At 34.5% G+C, this 15,046-nt stretch overlaps 1 protein-coding gene across 11 annotated transcripts in view; it reads right to left on the minus strand.

Moving 5' to 3' along the window:
- CDIN1 (CDAN1 interacting nuclease 1) overlaps nt 1-15,046 on the minus strand; it is a 132,946-nt gene that overhangs the window by 64,870 nt on the left and 53,030 nt on the right. For 8 of the 11 annotated variants that reach the window (XM_074824510.1, XM_074824511.1, XM_074824518.1 and 5 more), the window contains 5 exons: nt 13,312-13,391; nt 12,907-12,956; nt 10,004-10,071; nt 4,825-4,890; nt 1,485-1,590 (listed from right to left, as the gene is read on the minus strand). In XM_074824510.1, the coding sequence (XP_074680611.1) occupies nt 1,485-1,590; nt 4,825-4,890; nt 10,004-10,071; nt 12,907-12,956; nt 13,312-13,391 (370 nt within the window). Of the gene's footprint in view, nt 1-682; nt 832-1,484; nt 1,591-4,824; nt 4,891-10,003; nt 10,072-12,906; nt 12,957-13,311; nt 13,392-14,301; nt 14,553-15,046 lie in introns of those variants that run through there. The other 3 variants (XM_074824520.1, XM_074824514.1, XM_074824513.1) reach the window with 3 other exon arrangements.

Below are 15,046 nucleotides of genomic sequence, written 5' to 3' on the forward strand. Positions count from 1 at the left end.
TTCTTAGAGCCACTTTTCTCTGATACCATCATGGTTCTCTTCAAATGCAACCCCTCTCCTCAGAAAATATTCCAGCCAGTACATCTAATGGCCTCCTCCCAGTTCGAGCTGCTCCATCTCCTCTTATTTACACTGATATGCAAGTTCAGCACCATTTGCATCAGCATCTTTCCTGTCATTCTCACCACTTGCCTACATACTGTATATACTCAAATTTCTTCCTAAGTCTTGTATTCCAGCTATATGTTTCACAAATTCTTTTCTACTACTTTCCTGAAGTATAGTATCTTCATCCAACAGCTGACAGTCTTCTTGATGTTCCCATAACCTCAATTCAAGTTGTCTGGGATTGTCAAATAAGAGCAGGTCTTTCTCATGTCAATCAAGAATGTTGCCGCAGAGCATAATTCCAAACTCTGATGACGTTATTCTCAAGATTTAGTTTCCTTTTCTTTGCTGCCTCCTATGGAATCTGCTTTTAAGGTATTTCCCAAGCTAAGGCTAGCTATTTTCACCTTGGCATTTCTCATATTCAGCTGAGATACTAACAGTCACCAGACTAGCCTCTCATTGTTGGCACACGCTGTCTATTTGTTGCACGTTCACATGTTTGTGCCATCTTCTCCACTATCTCTTCAGATTTCATTGATACTCTCTTGTGAACACTGAGCAGACATCTAAATTTATGCTTTTAAAAATCCTTTATTAAAACTTTAATTTACCTCATTTACTACCTTGTTTAGGGTTCCACCACATACAAAAATGGAACTGAAGATGAAGCATCTTGTTTAAGATTTTTTTCTGAAGAAAAGTCCTCCACTGAGGAAGCTTCTAGTACCATGGAGAGATATATAAATATATACAATTATGACCTTTGTAAGAATAAAGCAGAACTATTTTAACCATCTTTAAAAGAAAAGATCTTTGTACCAATACCATCAACAAGTTCAAAAATTCTGTCTGGCATAACTTATTTCCCTCCTTATGTTCCTGCAAATACTTACTACATTTTTTTTAGCTTGAAGATAATTGTTATTACTGCTTAAAACACTGGTAACATACAAAAATATACTTTATTAAAAAACCCCAGTGAAACAGTATTGACCTTGATAAAATGACAATGAGCAATAAAGTTCTTTACACACAAAGTCCACTTGGTTAGACTATGAAGATTTTGTAACAAATTTGGCACATTGCTGCTATTAAAAAAACATTACAGCAAAATCTTCCTTCAAAGTCAGGTACTAAAAAACCTGACATATAACTTCTGTACCAAAGTAACTTTTTCTGTTATCTAGCATCATTGTAAAATCACCATATAACTCTGCTGCATGTTAACAATTATGATGTGATTTTTTCAGAAATATTTCAGCATTCCAATTTGACATATTAATTAATGACATTTAAAATGCCAGATTATTAATGTGTTTTTTCCAATAACTATTTTTAAAATGCATCTGTAAGGAAAAATAACAGAAATGTACCTGTTCCAGTAGCTCCAAAACTGGTCCTGCAAGTAGGCTTGGTGGCTACTTTCATCACCGAATGAGGCTTTGCTTTCAATCCAGTGAATTATGTGTCCTTCAACAGCTAGGGTGACAGCAGAAAATAAACCGAACACTGAAAATCACACTCAACAGCTTATAAGAATGTGTTTGGGAATATCCTATCTACCCCCCAATCTACCATATAATTCATGTTTGCAACAGAGTTACATATTTGTAAAAATATCTCTCAAATATGCACATAGGACATCTTTTAAAAAAAAGTACCAGAAAATATTTTCATGGATAATGATATCAATTTCAGTTTAATTATACCATGTTCTGCAGATCTGCATTTATTCTAACACAGAATGTAAAAGAGACTAGATTAAGGTGAAATTGCATCCTACTTTCGCCCTTACTTTGCTGGAGAGGAGTTGTCAGGTAAGGAATTGGAAACTTCTGGTGAATAACAAGAAGTTAGCTAAGCTGCTAAAGACAGAAACTTCTCACCAAGCCAGAGTGGAAGGTGTGAGAATGGCAATGAAGTTTTTCATAGATATATATCTGCTTCCTTACTTTTGCAAAGTAAGTAATGCTTCACCAGAAAGAAGTTAGGAATAAGAAGGCTTATATGAAAAAGTGTAATTTTGAATTTCTCTTTTTTTCAGTGCTGTGGGATTTGCTCTGGTTCATGTCCTTCCCCATTTTTTGTGAGAGTGAACTTCTAATATTAAGAACACTATCTTGTTTTGGTAAAAGGGAAGTCCTTTCTGAAGTTGACAACCTAATTTTGCAGGAGAAACCATGAGAATCACTCTAAAAGATTGTTCTTTTTCCAAAAAAGGTAATGTGGGGTATCATTACTGAGGTCTTTTAAAATGTGTCCTTTATTTTGTGTTGCCTATAATATTCACATCCATGATGTCTTAGCCTAAGTTTGACCTGGGATGAGGTACTCAAAGAGCACGCAGACCCAGAAGCACAATACAGAAAGATTAGAAGAGGCTTTGGCAGCATGACTGACCACAGACTATGAAATTATTCAGGAAATCTGGGTAACTCACTCATGAAGTCACCACACTAAGTTCTATATGCCACCACTACTCTGCTACCAGTAACCAAGCTAACTTGTGTAGGCCTATACTACATCCTTTCCCCACCCCCAATACCTCCCCACCCCAGGAGATATAACAGCTGAGGCACAAACTGTGTAGTCAGTTAAGAAGCAATTTCTAAGAAACATTTGCCTTCCTAGCTATGTACCGTGTCATGAAGAAGAGAATGCAAGCTCTGCCATACATTAGTTCAGATTGGACAACAGGTAGAAAATGATTTCCTGTCAATCTCAAGTGACTGAAATAATTTGGAAAAAAGTAATGCACTATCAATGTTTGGATTTTTAGAGACAAATCCATGCAAACAAATTAATGGCTATTTTTAACCTTCTTTCTAATAGGCTAATATTACAAACCCAAGAAAATTCTTTTGGGTGTTTCCCAGTTTCCCTTCTCAAGCATTAAAAAGATTAGCTCCATCTAGTTGCTTTTCTAGTTTCCATTTAATTGGGCTCCTGAATAGCTGAGAAATAACCTTATGTGTTTCTAATGTAAAAGTGAGTATCTTAATACCAGGCACGTATTGTGTATATTGTAGTCCACAGTACTGGGGAATCTTACCAATGTGCATAACTATCTGTAGGGCAGGTGTTAAGAAGAGGGAGCCAGGCTCTTTTCAGTGGTGCCCAGTGACAGGACCAGAGGCAATGGGCACAAACTGAAACACAGGAGGTTCCTTCTTATCATCAAGAAACACTTTTTTACTGTGAGTGTCACTGAGCACTGGTGCAAGTTGCCCACAGAGGTTGTGGAGTCTCCATCCTTGAATATATTCTAAAGCTGTCTGGAGATGGTCCTGGGCAACCAGCTCCAGATGAACCTGCTTGAGCAGATGACCACCAGAGGTCCCTTCCAGCCTCAGCCATTCTGTGATTCTGTAATTCCATGCTAAATTTAGACCTGATAAAAAAACAATCGTTCCCTCATCCCCTCAAGTCCTTGGTAGCTTCCTGAGACGCTCCACAAATAAGGAGTATGGAAGTGAAGGAGTAGAAATTAATTGAAAACTTTCGAAGTGTAGCTTTACAAGAGTGAATTGCAGACCATTAGGATGCCAAATCTCACCGTTTCAAATACAAAGTGCTTCAGTTACAAGCGCATTTTTTATTTTGTACATATAACCTCTTATTAACATCAGAACCATTTTTCTTTTTTGGAAACATGATTAGGAATACAAACATCACTGAGCTAAGGAAAGTCTTTAAAAACTTTTCAGAAGTCTCTCATATATGACACTGCTTATCTACTGGATAACAGATTATTTGGCTGAAAGATGGTATCTCAAATACTTCTGAGTAGTGACACATTTTGTTGTACACACTCAATTCCTTATACCAATGTACAAATCAGTTATCTCAGTAAGAATTCCAACTGTTGTCAATATGAAGAACAAAAAACTAGTCATGTGTTTGACTTTCACACAGTGCTTTCAGCCTTCTTATTTCCTCTGATAGACACAAAAGTAGACATCTGCATAGCCAGGTGCTGCGTTCTATAGAGGCAAAGCAGAAGTCTTTTGGCATGTAAGTCAATTTACAAAAGGTGATTAATTATACTTTACACTTGGACAACATGGATGCTTTTTCTGCCATGGCCCAGACACTAGGTCATCTGATTATCCTCTCACATGGCCTCAAGACCAGAAAATGTAGATGAACTTCGACATGACCTTTATACCAACATTTATTTCTTCTTGCTTTGCTATGCAGGCTTTTAAAAAACAATAGAGAACTGCAGAGTTGTATTTAGATGCAAAGTGACGGCAGAAGAATAACTGCACAATGACAAACCTTTACGCAATGACCTATAGGTGTAATGTTAATACTCTTAAGACTGCTTTGAACTGATTAGGTCTAGAAGTTTAAGACAATTATAGGTATTTCAGGGTTCAGTTCATAAAGACAGTGTGCAGAGCAGGCTAGAGGGAGCAGAGATTTGGGGGTTCTTATTCTTGCTTGGGCTTTTTCTTTCTTTTTGTGATAATGAGACAAAAACATGCAGAGACCAAAGAGGAAACACTAGGTAATACAACTTATGATCAAACCTCTCTGACCCAAACTAGAAGTACTGGGTAGCTACTGAAATTACTTAAAATTACTGGGTAGCTACTGAAAAAAGAGACTAATTTGTAATATCCTATAATATACTTAAGTAGCCATCATATTTTAGCATGAACACTTCTACACAAAATAAAATAATAAAAATTCTTTTAAAAGACTTACCTACTGGCACTTCTAAAATAAAGTCTGGTGTTTTGTCATAACCCTTTGCACGGAGCTGATCTTCAGCTATACATAAAGAATAAGAACTATTGTTTATAAAACTATTCTATTAAGTAGACAGCCGCATAATTAATTTTATTTTAAATAAGAGTGCAAGAATTATTAATGCAGTCATACATATCTTTCTTATGCATGCAATGCTGTGTCAGATTAAATGAACCTTTGTAGAAAACCTGAAGCATGGATATAAAAATGCTTCTTTGTCATCCCTGCATTTTTATGTCTTCATTATAAACATCATTAATTCAAGCTGTCATACAGTATTTTATAACCCCCAAATATTCAAAATAAAGAGGTATATTTGCTGATTAAAAGAAGAGTCTCCCCACATTAGGAAGCATTAAGATTAATTCTACCAAAACCACAAATGTAGATATACTGTAGCTACCTTCCTTGTTTTAATCTTAGCATAAAGTTGTTAAAAAAGTGAACAAGAAAATCCTTCTCTTCCAGAAATTTATTAAAGGAGAGAGAAGCCACAATTTTAGCTTCTCTTGCATCCTGCATTCTATAGAATTTATCCGATTTCAGAACATACAAAGATTTAGAAATTCTGCTAACATTATTTATACAAGTCTACTGATTACAGTGTTAGAGCTGAATGTTTCAAGAAACAATGAGTGAGGATGATAAAACCTCAAAAGACAAAAGATGCTCCCTCCAAAAAAAAAAAAAAAAAAAAAAAAAAAAAGACCAAGCAATCCCTTAATATAATATTTTCTAAACTACTGTCCTTGATTTCCGATACCATTACATTGGTATTTCTGAAACACCATTTCTCCATTAGAATTTGGAGTGACCTGGTCATTCAATTCCAGGCATGGCTTTCTGTCTTCACCCAAGCTCAACTAATGGCACTACCTAGTAACAAGTAAGGCTGTGTAGCCCCTTAACACCTACTGGGCTGTTGACATTGTCATGCATCCCATTCGCCTTTCTACATCACCTTTGATTAAAATTAATGGTCCATTCTCACTGTTGGGTAGCTTATTTCCAATCCATTTATCAGGTTAGGACAGTAGTTTCATGGCCAATGTTCAGAACCCAGTTTTTGAATACTTTGTGCATATCCTGAAAGGTCAGCAGTTTGAGTCCAAGTAACATTTTCATGACAGGAAAAACATACACTCTTAGAAATCAAAATATTTTAAAAGTGTCTAAAGCAAACTTCTCCCTTCTTTCTCATTGAAGAATATAAGTCTGAAGTAGTATTTTTATATAGTGAACTCATACTGAAAGTGGAACAGGAGTAATTTTGGAAACTTGTACGTTCACTTAAGTGTAAACCTCAGTAGCTGTTTAATCTTTTTGATAGCTGTAGTATTTCTTTTGAAATTTGAGAGTATTTCTTCACTGTAAGCACACTGTATTATAAATACAAATCTTTGCAATGCAACACTTCATTATATTACTTGATCAGCTATTAAACTTTTCTAGGATTTCCAGACAGACTTGGTTGTTGGCTATTTTTTCAAACTTAGATTGTCAGGTATATGGATAAAAGATGTTAAGATTAACAAGGTTCTAATTTAAATTCTAATTTAAATAGAACCTATGAATAGAGAATTTTATGCTGTAACATAAAAATGAATTAATGTTCCATGTAATCTCTTAATCTTGATAAAAATAAAAAAAAATCCAGTTTTATCCAACTCTGTCACCCGCTCTTAGTTGTTTAAAACAGTCTAGAAAAGACAATAGGATGTCCCAGCTGAAATTTTCATTATTTAAGAACACACAAATAGCAATAGGAAATTCAGTGTTTTCTTTCACATTTAACAAATTCCATCATCACAAATTCAGGGAAATGTACCTTAAAAAACCCCACTGAAAACCAGGACAGATGTAAACACATTTCCTGATAGGTCAACTTGGCAGCTCTCTGAGCTGGAGTCTGCATCAGCATTATTTTAATATTCTTCAGCAGATTCTTTTTTCAAGGATGCCCAATTACTTTTAAAATCGTTTGATACTAACACATGGCTTGAAAAAGAACATGTTTTTTGTTTTAAATCTGCTTCTGAATGTTTTCACTTGGCTTCTCCTAATATTTAGTATAGTGATAAACATTGGAAAGTATGTTAAAAACCATGTTTGCTATTGATGTGAGTTGTCTATCATGCACAGGAACATAATTATATAATACTATCTCTTCAAGTTTTTTTGAAACTTTATAATTTTTTGAGGAAAGAAAAAGAATTACAGAAACTCCCCACAATCACCATAAACTTTTTTTTTTAAATCAAAACCCCACCAAAAGAAAATAAGTTCTAGCTTTTCAGCCCACGTATGTTTCAGATTGGTCCAGAAGCTACAGAGGTAGCATCCCGCACTTTAAAAGATCGTTTAGCTCTTGCATGGATTTAGACAATAATTTAACTGCCTGAAAGCCAGCCCACAGCAGCTTTGACAGTTACATTTATGCATCCTCAGATTTGACATTTATGTTGAAACACCCCTAATAAGTAGTTTGTCTACAGACTCCTCATTAATTTAGATTTCCAACAAAACTGCAGCTTCATCTTTACCACAACTTCACACTCAATCATAACCATTTAACACATCATTGTTCTTATACTAGTCTCTGGATATAACAAAGAAACCAAACATTCTTCTGTTGGTGCATGAATGCGCAGCAACTGCAAATTTTAGATTACAGCAGAAAACACTGATCAGATTTCATGATTTATATCCAGGCTACTACTGAGGGACATCATGGTGGGAACCAAAGGAGGATAAGATTCCAGACAAAGGTCAGCACTTCCCCATATAGCTAAAAGCTTTCCTAATATATTCATGGCAAAGATATAAAAAAATAAAGATCCTATATAGTACCTAGATATTCCTGGCATTTCAGTATGGCAAGTGAAGCTCTTAGGTTGTTTTGAGAGAATGCTTCCATTGATCATTTTAATCTCAGGCAAAGTGATAAAGACTTGAGAGCTGTGTTTTTGCTGAAGAGAGGATGTGGTACATGACATGCTTCTCATGAACAGTGGATTAATAAAATGCAAACCCCATTAGTTTGTATAGGTTTCCAATCAATTTCTGGGTGACTCTGAAGGTGTTACTTCTGATCTGCCAGCTTTGAAAGCTAACTGCTCTAGAAACAAACAAATTATGTCCTGGACCTGAAAAGCTGTTTCATGCTCCCAGACTATACTTGGGGCAATTTATATTCACTATGTCCTTTGACTGTGCCTTCTTCTGTAATAAGACTCTCTGTTGCAGAGGTGAACATAGTTGATACAAAAAACCTTACTATTCTTGAAGAATAGTACATTGATATGGAAATGGCAAGAATTCTGTTTAACACATGTTAAAAAGTAATGGAATTGCGAGTACAGCAATCTAGAGTCATAAGCCATCTTCAAAACTGGAATGCAATCTTACCTATAGCCTAACAAAGCCTGAATTTGTTGACCTATAGGAAATACTGTCATCTCTTCTGTTTCCCTGAGGTTTTCTTCAGGCAGTTTTGGAACTAATTTTTCAGAAAGGAAAGATTTTATTGCGAGGAGTTCAGTAGGGTTCATCTTGTAGATACTTAGGAAAAGCTGAGGTTTTTTATTTTTTAAAAAGAATGACACCTAGAACCTCAGAGACACATGCAATGCACGGAAATCATAAATACAACCACTTAACATATTGTAAACCATGACTAAACAATACTTCAGTATACATAAAATATAAACAGTAAATTAAGCTCTCTCATTTATATCTTTATATTCTGAGTTAACCCATTCTAGATATTTTGATTTGACAGCACAAATTTCTTAGGGCTTACTTCTAAAACAAAATAAATGCTTATCCAAGGTCATGAAACATTAAAATTTAAATCTGATTTGTGTACTACACAAGCTTGCACAAGCCAAATAAAATGAAAATCGTTGGGTTGAGGATCCATTAGTGAGTCATCTAGTCCATTCCCTTGTATCGTGACAGGATTGATTTCATTACCAGCTTTGATGGATGAGTGTCAAGTCTAGCCTTGCATTTTTCATTGAAGGTGATTCCATAACCTTCCCTAGCAGTTTGTTTTATACTTATTGTTCCTAGAACTGTTTAGTATTTTAACTCAACATAATTTTTGCAATTACAGCTTAAGCCTATTACCTGTATCTCTGCTCTTATAGCCAAGTAGGAAAAAATACCTCCTCACTTTTTCATAGTGTCATTTGCAAGTTTGTATGCAATAGTTACTCCTGACTTTTTTCCATTTTTCTCTAAAATAAAAGAGCACACCGACTCTGGTCCTTAATCATATGGATAAATCTTTTAAAAATCTTAATAGTCTTTCTAATTTCTTAAATTTATTTAAGGTTTCCAAAATCTTAACCTGAATCTGGCTTTAGGAGAGATAAGTTTCTGGTATAACCAGCAAAATTCCCTGATCACACAAACTTAATACAACACTTACCCATCAACAAAAGACAGCATTTCACTTTGCCATTGTCTTATTACATAAGGAATCCAAGATTTAAGAAGTCATTGTTAAGTTTATTATCACAGTAAGAGAAATGATGCTTTAAACACTAATCGTTGTTTTAGTGGCACTCATATACAAGAAACATAGTGCAGGCTAAAAGAAAAAAATGACAGTAACTTCCTAACTAATTAATCCTTAAAATAACTTTAAATATAAGGATTGTGAAAAGAGTACTTGCATTGGTTGGGAGGCAGGGGGCAAAAATTCAGCAGAAACTGCAGAGAAAGCTAAATGAGTGACTCCTCTAGCAGTTCTTTAATACATAAAGCGTTTTGAAGCTAATATTTCTTATGCTTCCTCCTAAGTCTCATAAGGCCTAGATTATGGCTAATATCTCATGACACCAAAAGTAATACTGCAGCAGATATTAAAGCATTTTTTTCAGCTACTTATTCTATAAAATATTAATTGCAAGCCTGTGCATGTGCTGTATATATAGGGTATTAGGCAACTGAGTTCCTGCTCATTCTAAATCAATAAAAGATAACATGTACAGCATCAATCATTTTTTACTCTTTCTTTACTACCTAATACAAAGAGCGTTGAGGCTTAGTTTTTTCTTAAGTAAACAGTCACTGAAATATTTGAAGTTAAGGGTTCATGGGCTATTACTCTAATACTGAGTCTTACCTATGAAAGAGAGATTTTTTTCCAAAAGCATTTCTCGCAGCAAGACTTCATGCTCATGCCCAATAGCGCTGATAGCTTTAGGTTAAGAAATGGAAGATTACTTGGGAAAAGAACCAACTTCAGAAAAACATCATAGGTAAAGTAATTCATGATAAACTTTATTTGCTTTCATCTGCATTTCAGAAGTGATCAGTGATTTGAACTCTAAGTTTAGAAATTCCTTACAGGGCTTTTCAGAGGCATTTAGTACTTTTTGAGAATCAGACTACTGTATCATCAGCATACGTTTTACAAAATTAAGACCCATTAGACTGTATTTATTCAGTATAAATAAGGGTAGTATTTCCATTTTTGCTTTATTTGCCCTCCAAATCTAAAAAAAAGTGTGAGCTTAAAACATGCTGTTAAATACCTTTTAAATTGCTCTTTACTGACTAGTGTATCAATTCTCTAAATTCAGCAAAGAATAAAGTGTTTTTTTCTTTATATTCTGAAATTGATAGGCACTACATCCATCTGAAACATCTTACTGTAACAAAACATCCTTTTAATTGATTTTTCAGAAGCATGAACTAATGTCAGGGAAGGATGAAATAATATTTTATAGTGAAGTCCTTTTCACTTCACTGACGGCCTGTTGATCCAATGTGCTATTCTTAGCAATATGTAAAAAAGTCACCACATCAAATATTTTTAATGTATTCTCCTGGAGGTCAAACTTCTATTCCGGAAGCTTTTAAGAAGAATCTTATGGAACATCATGATAAAGGATCTTACTTTTTTTAATAAGTTCCTAGTTCTGTTTAGAATAACTTTGGAAAACTTAAAACTACAGATCACCTTACCATTAAAGTTAATTACTTAATTTATAACAATACTTTATGCTGAACAGCAAAAAATCTAATTGTATGGAATAATTTCATATATATATATACAGTTTTTATGAATTGAAACTACATAGTATGTTAAACTCTACTAGCAGTTACAGAACAAAAGGGGCAAACAAAGAACAGCAAAAATGTAAGAAAAATACTGCAAACAGAATTTATAATGCACCATAAGCAGAAACACTTAGACTTAGTCTATAATAATACCTGTTATTGATGTATGGCAATGACCATGGGGCAAAACTTGTAAATAACCTCACAAGCCATTTTCTACTCATGCAATCTAGCAGCCTAGTTTCCCGTAAGCATCTGAACTATTACTGAAAAATAGCCTCTTGGCATTTACAAAGAGGTTGACTTCATACTTTAGTCCATGCATATATAATTAGATAGTTATATTTAAAATCAATATGCAATCCTTCAGAAGACATTATGCTTTTAAAACCTTAACTTTAAATTGATTTTTAACTATTTTATGCACCTCAAAATTAACATCTAATTCAGCAACATACTTGCAGATAATGCACTCACACAGCTTATTATTAAACTTTTCTGCACCAAAATGGAATTGAAAAACTCCTCATTATTCTCACTGATGTCACTGTGTATATCCAATAACTTCACTTGAACCAGAATCTGACAGGGATAGAAGAGACATTTTTAGACTGCAGGCAAGTTATTCTTAAAAACTCTTCATAATTCTACATGTGTTATTATTACTTTTAAACATAACACTTTCAGAAGACTATAGCCAGATTGTTCATCAACAAAATATTAATCTTAAAATTCTGGATATGAAAATTAGTGATCAACAACCTTTTAAAAAGTATAATTTATTAGATTAAACCACTTTCAGAGAGCTGTGTTTAATGCTGAAGATAGTCTCAATGAATACTTAAAATTATGATTAAAACCACAAAATACAAATACAATTAGAACTCCATCCTGCTACTGTTAAATGGGAGAAGGGCTGAGTCTGTAGTAGATAGCAGGCAAGTATTTCTAGTGGAAAAAACATATTTTTAAGGGGTGACCACCAGAGGTATTACAACTACAAGTGTTTTTCATGCATAACTAAGCATCACTGTAGCTCTCCTATCCTGCAACTGTACAGTAAAATCAAGATCTTCCCCCAAACTGCATACAGAGATTTATGCGAGGATTTTCTAGGGCTTGGGAGGGAATTGCCTTGCTAGCCTGCTCAGTGATAGCAGGCCATGATTTTGAAATTGTTCCTTTGATAGCAGACTGAAACAGAAGAGCTACTCATTCAGGACTTTATTAAAACAGATTTAGGGTCGCAGTGACCATTTTGAACAAATGATCATCTTAGTCTGGAATACTCAGTACTGCATGGAGTTCCCCCAGTATTCTCACTGGATACTGAGGATCTCTAATTAACCATTTCAACACTAGAAAAGAAAAATCCCTTTAAATACAAGCTACATAGGGTTTTTTCTAAAGCTAGCCTCATTTCCTTTAAGAAGAGAAAGTAAAAGAACTGCACTGGAATGTCAGATATGAGTTTAAAAGTACCAATTGCTCAATCACACCTGAATTCCACTTGAAAACATTCCAATTAAAACTCATATTCATAACAAAGCAATGCCATAATGTTGAACACTATCTGTGCAACTTATTAATTTAATCACAGAATAGTTGAGATTGAAATGTATCTCCAGAGATCATCTTAGTCCAACTCCAACGCTCCAAGCATGGTCAACTAGTCTTAATAGAAAACCAGACATGCATTTCAACTAATCAAAACCAAAGAGGTTCAATCAGGCATATGACCATGTAGCCACCAAACTGACAACTTCCCGTGGTCCATCTGATTTTGTTAAACAGTATAAGAGAAAGCTCTGCAGTGACCCTCTAGCTGATTGAATGTAAAACAGAGGAGTATGAAACGTGTTTTGTGAAGCAGAACTTTATGTCAGGTTAAAGCTAGACACATCTCTTCCACACAGTCTAAGCTCGTCAATTGTGCACCTAAAATTTTATGGGAAAGGATACTGTTTGATGCAGTCCACCAGTGGTCCATAACAACAGTCGTTCACAGTACACTGCAGACAAATAAGAGAAGTAGTATAGCAATGGGGAACTACAAAACCATTATAGTTAAACAGTATCTTAAAAATAGTAATTACTTTTCTTCAAAAAGGCTATCAGATGCTGTTCAGATTTAATCACAGAAAACAAAACCTGCATGCTTTTATTCACTATAAAAGCAAGCTATTAAAAAGTGAAATGCTCCCCTCACAAATACTGCACTGCCATTTATGGTGCACCCTGACCTCACTGATAGTTTACGATGACAGTAATTAAATGAGGTTTAAAATCTTTTACTCTGCTAGGCAGATAACAGCATTGCCACAGGAAAAAAAAAAAAAGAAAAAAAAAGACAAGTATGATTAATACCTGATAGACTTGATTTGCTAGAACTCCATCTGGAATCTGAGAAGGGTCCCGTAGCATACTATTTATAAGAGTTTTGGAGGCTAGAGGAATAAAGAATAAAAACATACAAAAAAATCTGTTAGCTCAGTTATCCACTTGGCAGGAGAAGACACACATTTTTATGAGGAAAACATTGATTATGTTGACAATTTTGAAAATTATCCAACCAGCAACTACAAACTTATACATTTGTAGCTACTTATCCATTCTGATTCGATTAACTCTAAAAGTCTTGAAACACCAAAGGATTTTATTAGCACAGGGTGAAAGCAGTCCCTTGTTTACTTATTCAGTTTCACTGGACAGTTTGTGCTTCAGAAGCATCATGCAGCTCCTAAGGAAACTGCTTAGTATAAAGAAAATGTAACTCAAATCAACCTCCATATCCTATGAGAACTTAAGGAAGAAGATATGTAAAAATTCAAACCAGTCTTTAAAAACAATGTTTGGTCTAAACAATCTTAAGCACTTCATAGACTTGATTCCAGTTTAGTAGTTTTCAAATTTATTTATTTATTTATTCAGTGTTGACACATTTATCTGACTGTATTTAATAGCTGGCAAAAGGCTTTCTGTGCTATTTCTGAATATATAAATCTAAGACATGAAGAAATCAGAAGTGAATTTAGGACTATTTATCAGTCTTTTCTTCAATGATATTGATACTACAATGAAAAAAATAACATAAATCAGGAGATGCCTTTAGTTTATTTTTAAATACATTCCTTGCAAGCACTGGCATTATTTTCTCTCCAGATGCTTAATCTGGGTAGTTGCATATACCAGTTAATTACTAGTAGTAGTGGAAAGACTTTATTCTAGAATAAAGCCTTCTAAAAACATCAAACATTTCATTTTACAATTTCTCAGAGAGAAAACAACACTGCTGCATAAGCTGCCTCCTTCCTGAGAACAACTACTGCTAGAGTTCAGCTGGTGGTATATTTATACCATTGAGTCCTTAAGTGTAGACCAGACTTGAGAGTAGCAAGGTTCCCTGCTTTGCCAATCATTTCCTGTGTGACTTCAGGCAAATTCCTTTAACCTGGGTGTGCTTCAGTCGCTTAAACAAAGTGAAAAACTACTCCTTTCCTGTTCTTCATCTGTTTTTCCCCAACTCAGGGCCAAAGCTTTGTCAGTCTCTTCAGTGACTGAACGGAAAGCCTCAGATGACACTGTGAAAAGAATTCCTGGAACCTGTGACGGGAAGGTATCTGCCATATAAGGAGCAATGCTACTATTAATGAATGTGTTTAAATGCTCTGCTGAAAGTAAAGGACACATTTTAATTTTCTCCCCAAATGTATCTTAAAAGCATCACATTCAATTGAAATTAGTATTTTCAAGAAAATATTTTGGTTAGAAAATTATACCTTAATGCAAAGGAATATAATACCCACAATGAATTTAAAGGCTTTGCAAGAGCTACGAAGAATGTCATCATCAAAGGCAGGAGCAAATATTTGTGCAAATGTTTTTTAAAGAGATTGAAATACTAAGCCAAAACACTTCTAGATGCTATATTACATATTTGTATTTTATTCATCTCATATGAAATAGGCATTATTTTTAGAAGTGAACAGTAAGAATAAATAGGTATTTTACCTCAGCTTTTGTACACTGTTAAAAATGCGTTTTGTACACAGGATAAAAACTTTGAAAATGTGAACCAGAAGGTGGTGTATATTTACTTTGT

The sequence above is a fragment of the Strix aluco genome, chromosome 4 (genome assembly GCF_031877795.1).
Source record: "Strix aluco isolate bStrAlu1 chromosome 4, bStrAlu1.hap1, whole genome shotgun sequence".
In the NCBI taxonomy this organism is placed as follows: domain Eukaryota; kingdom Metazoa; phylum Chordata; class Aves; order Strigiformes; family Strigidae; genus Strix; species Strix aluco.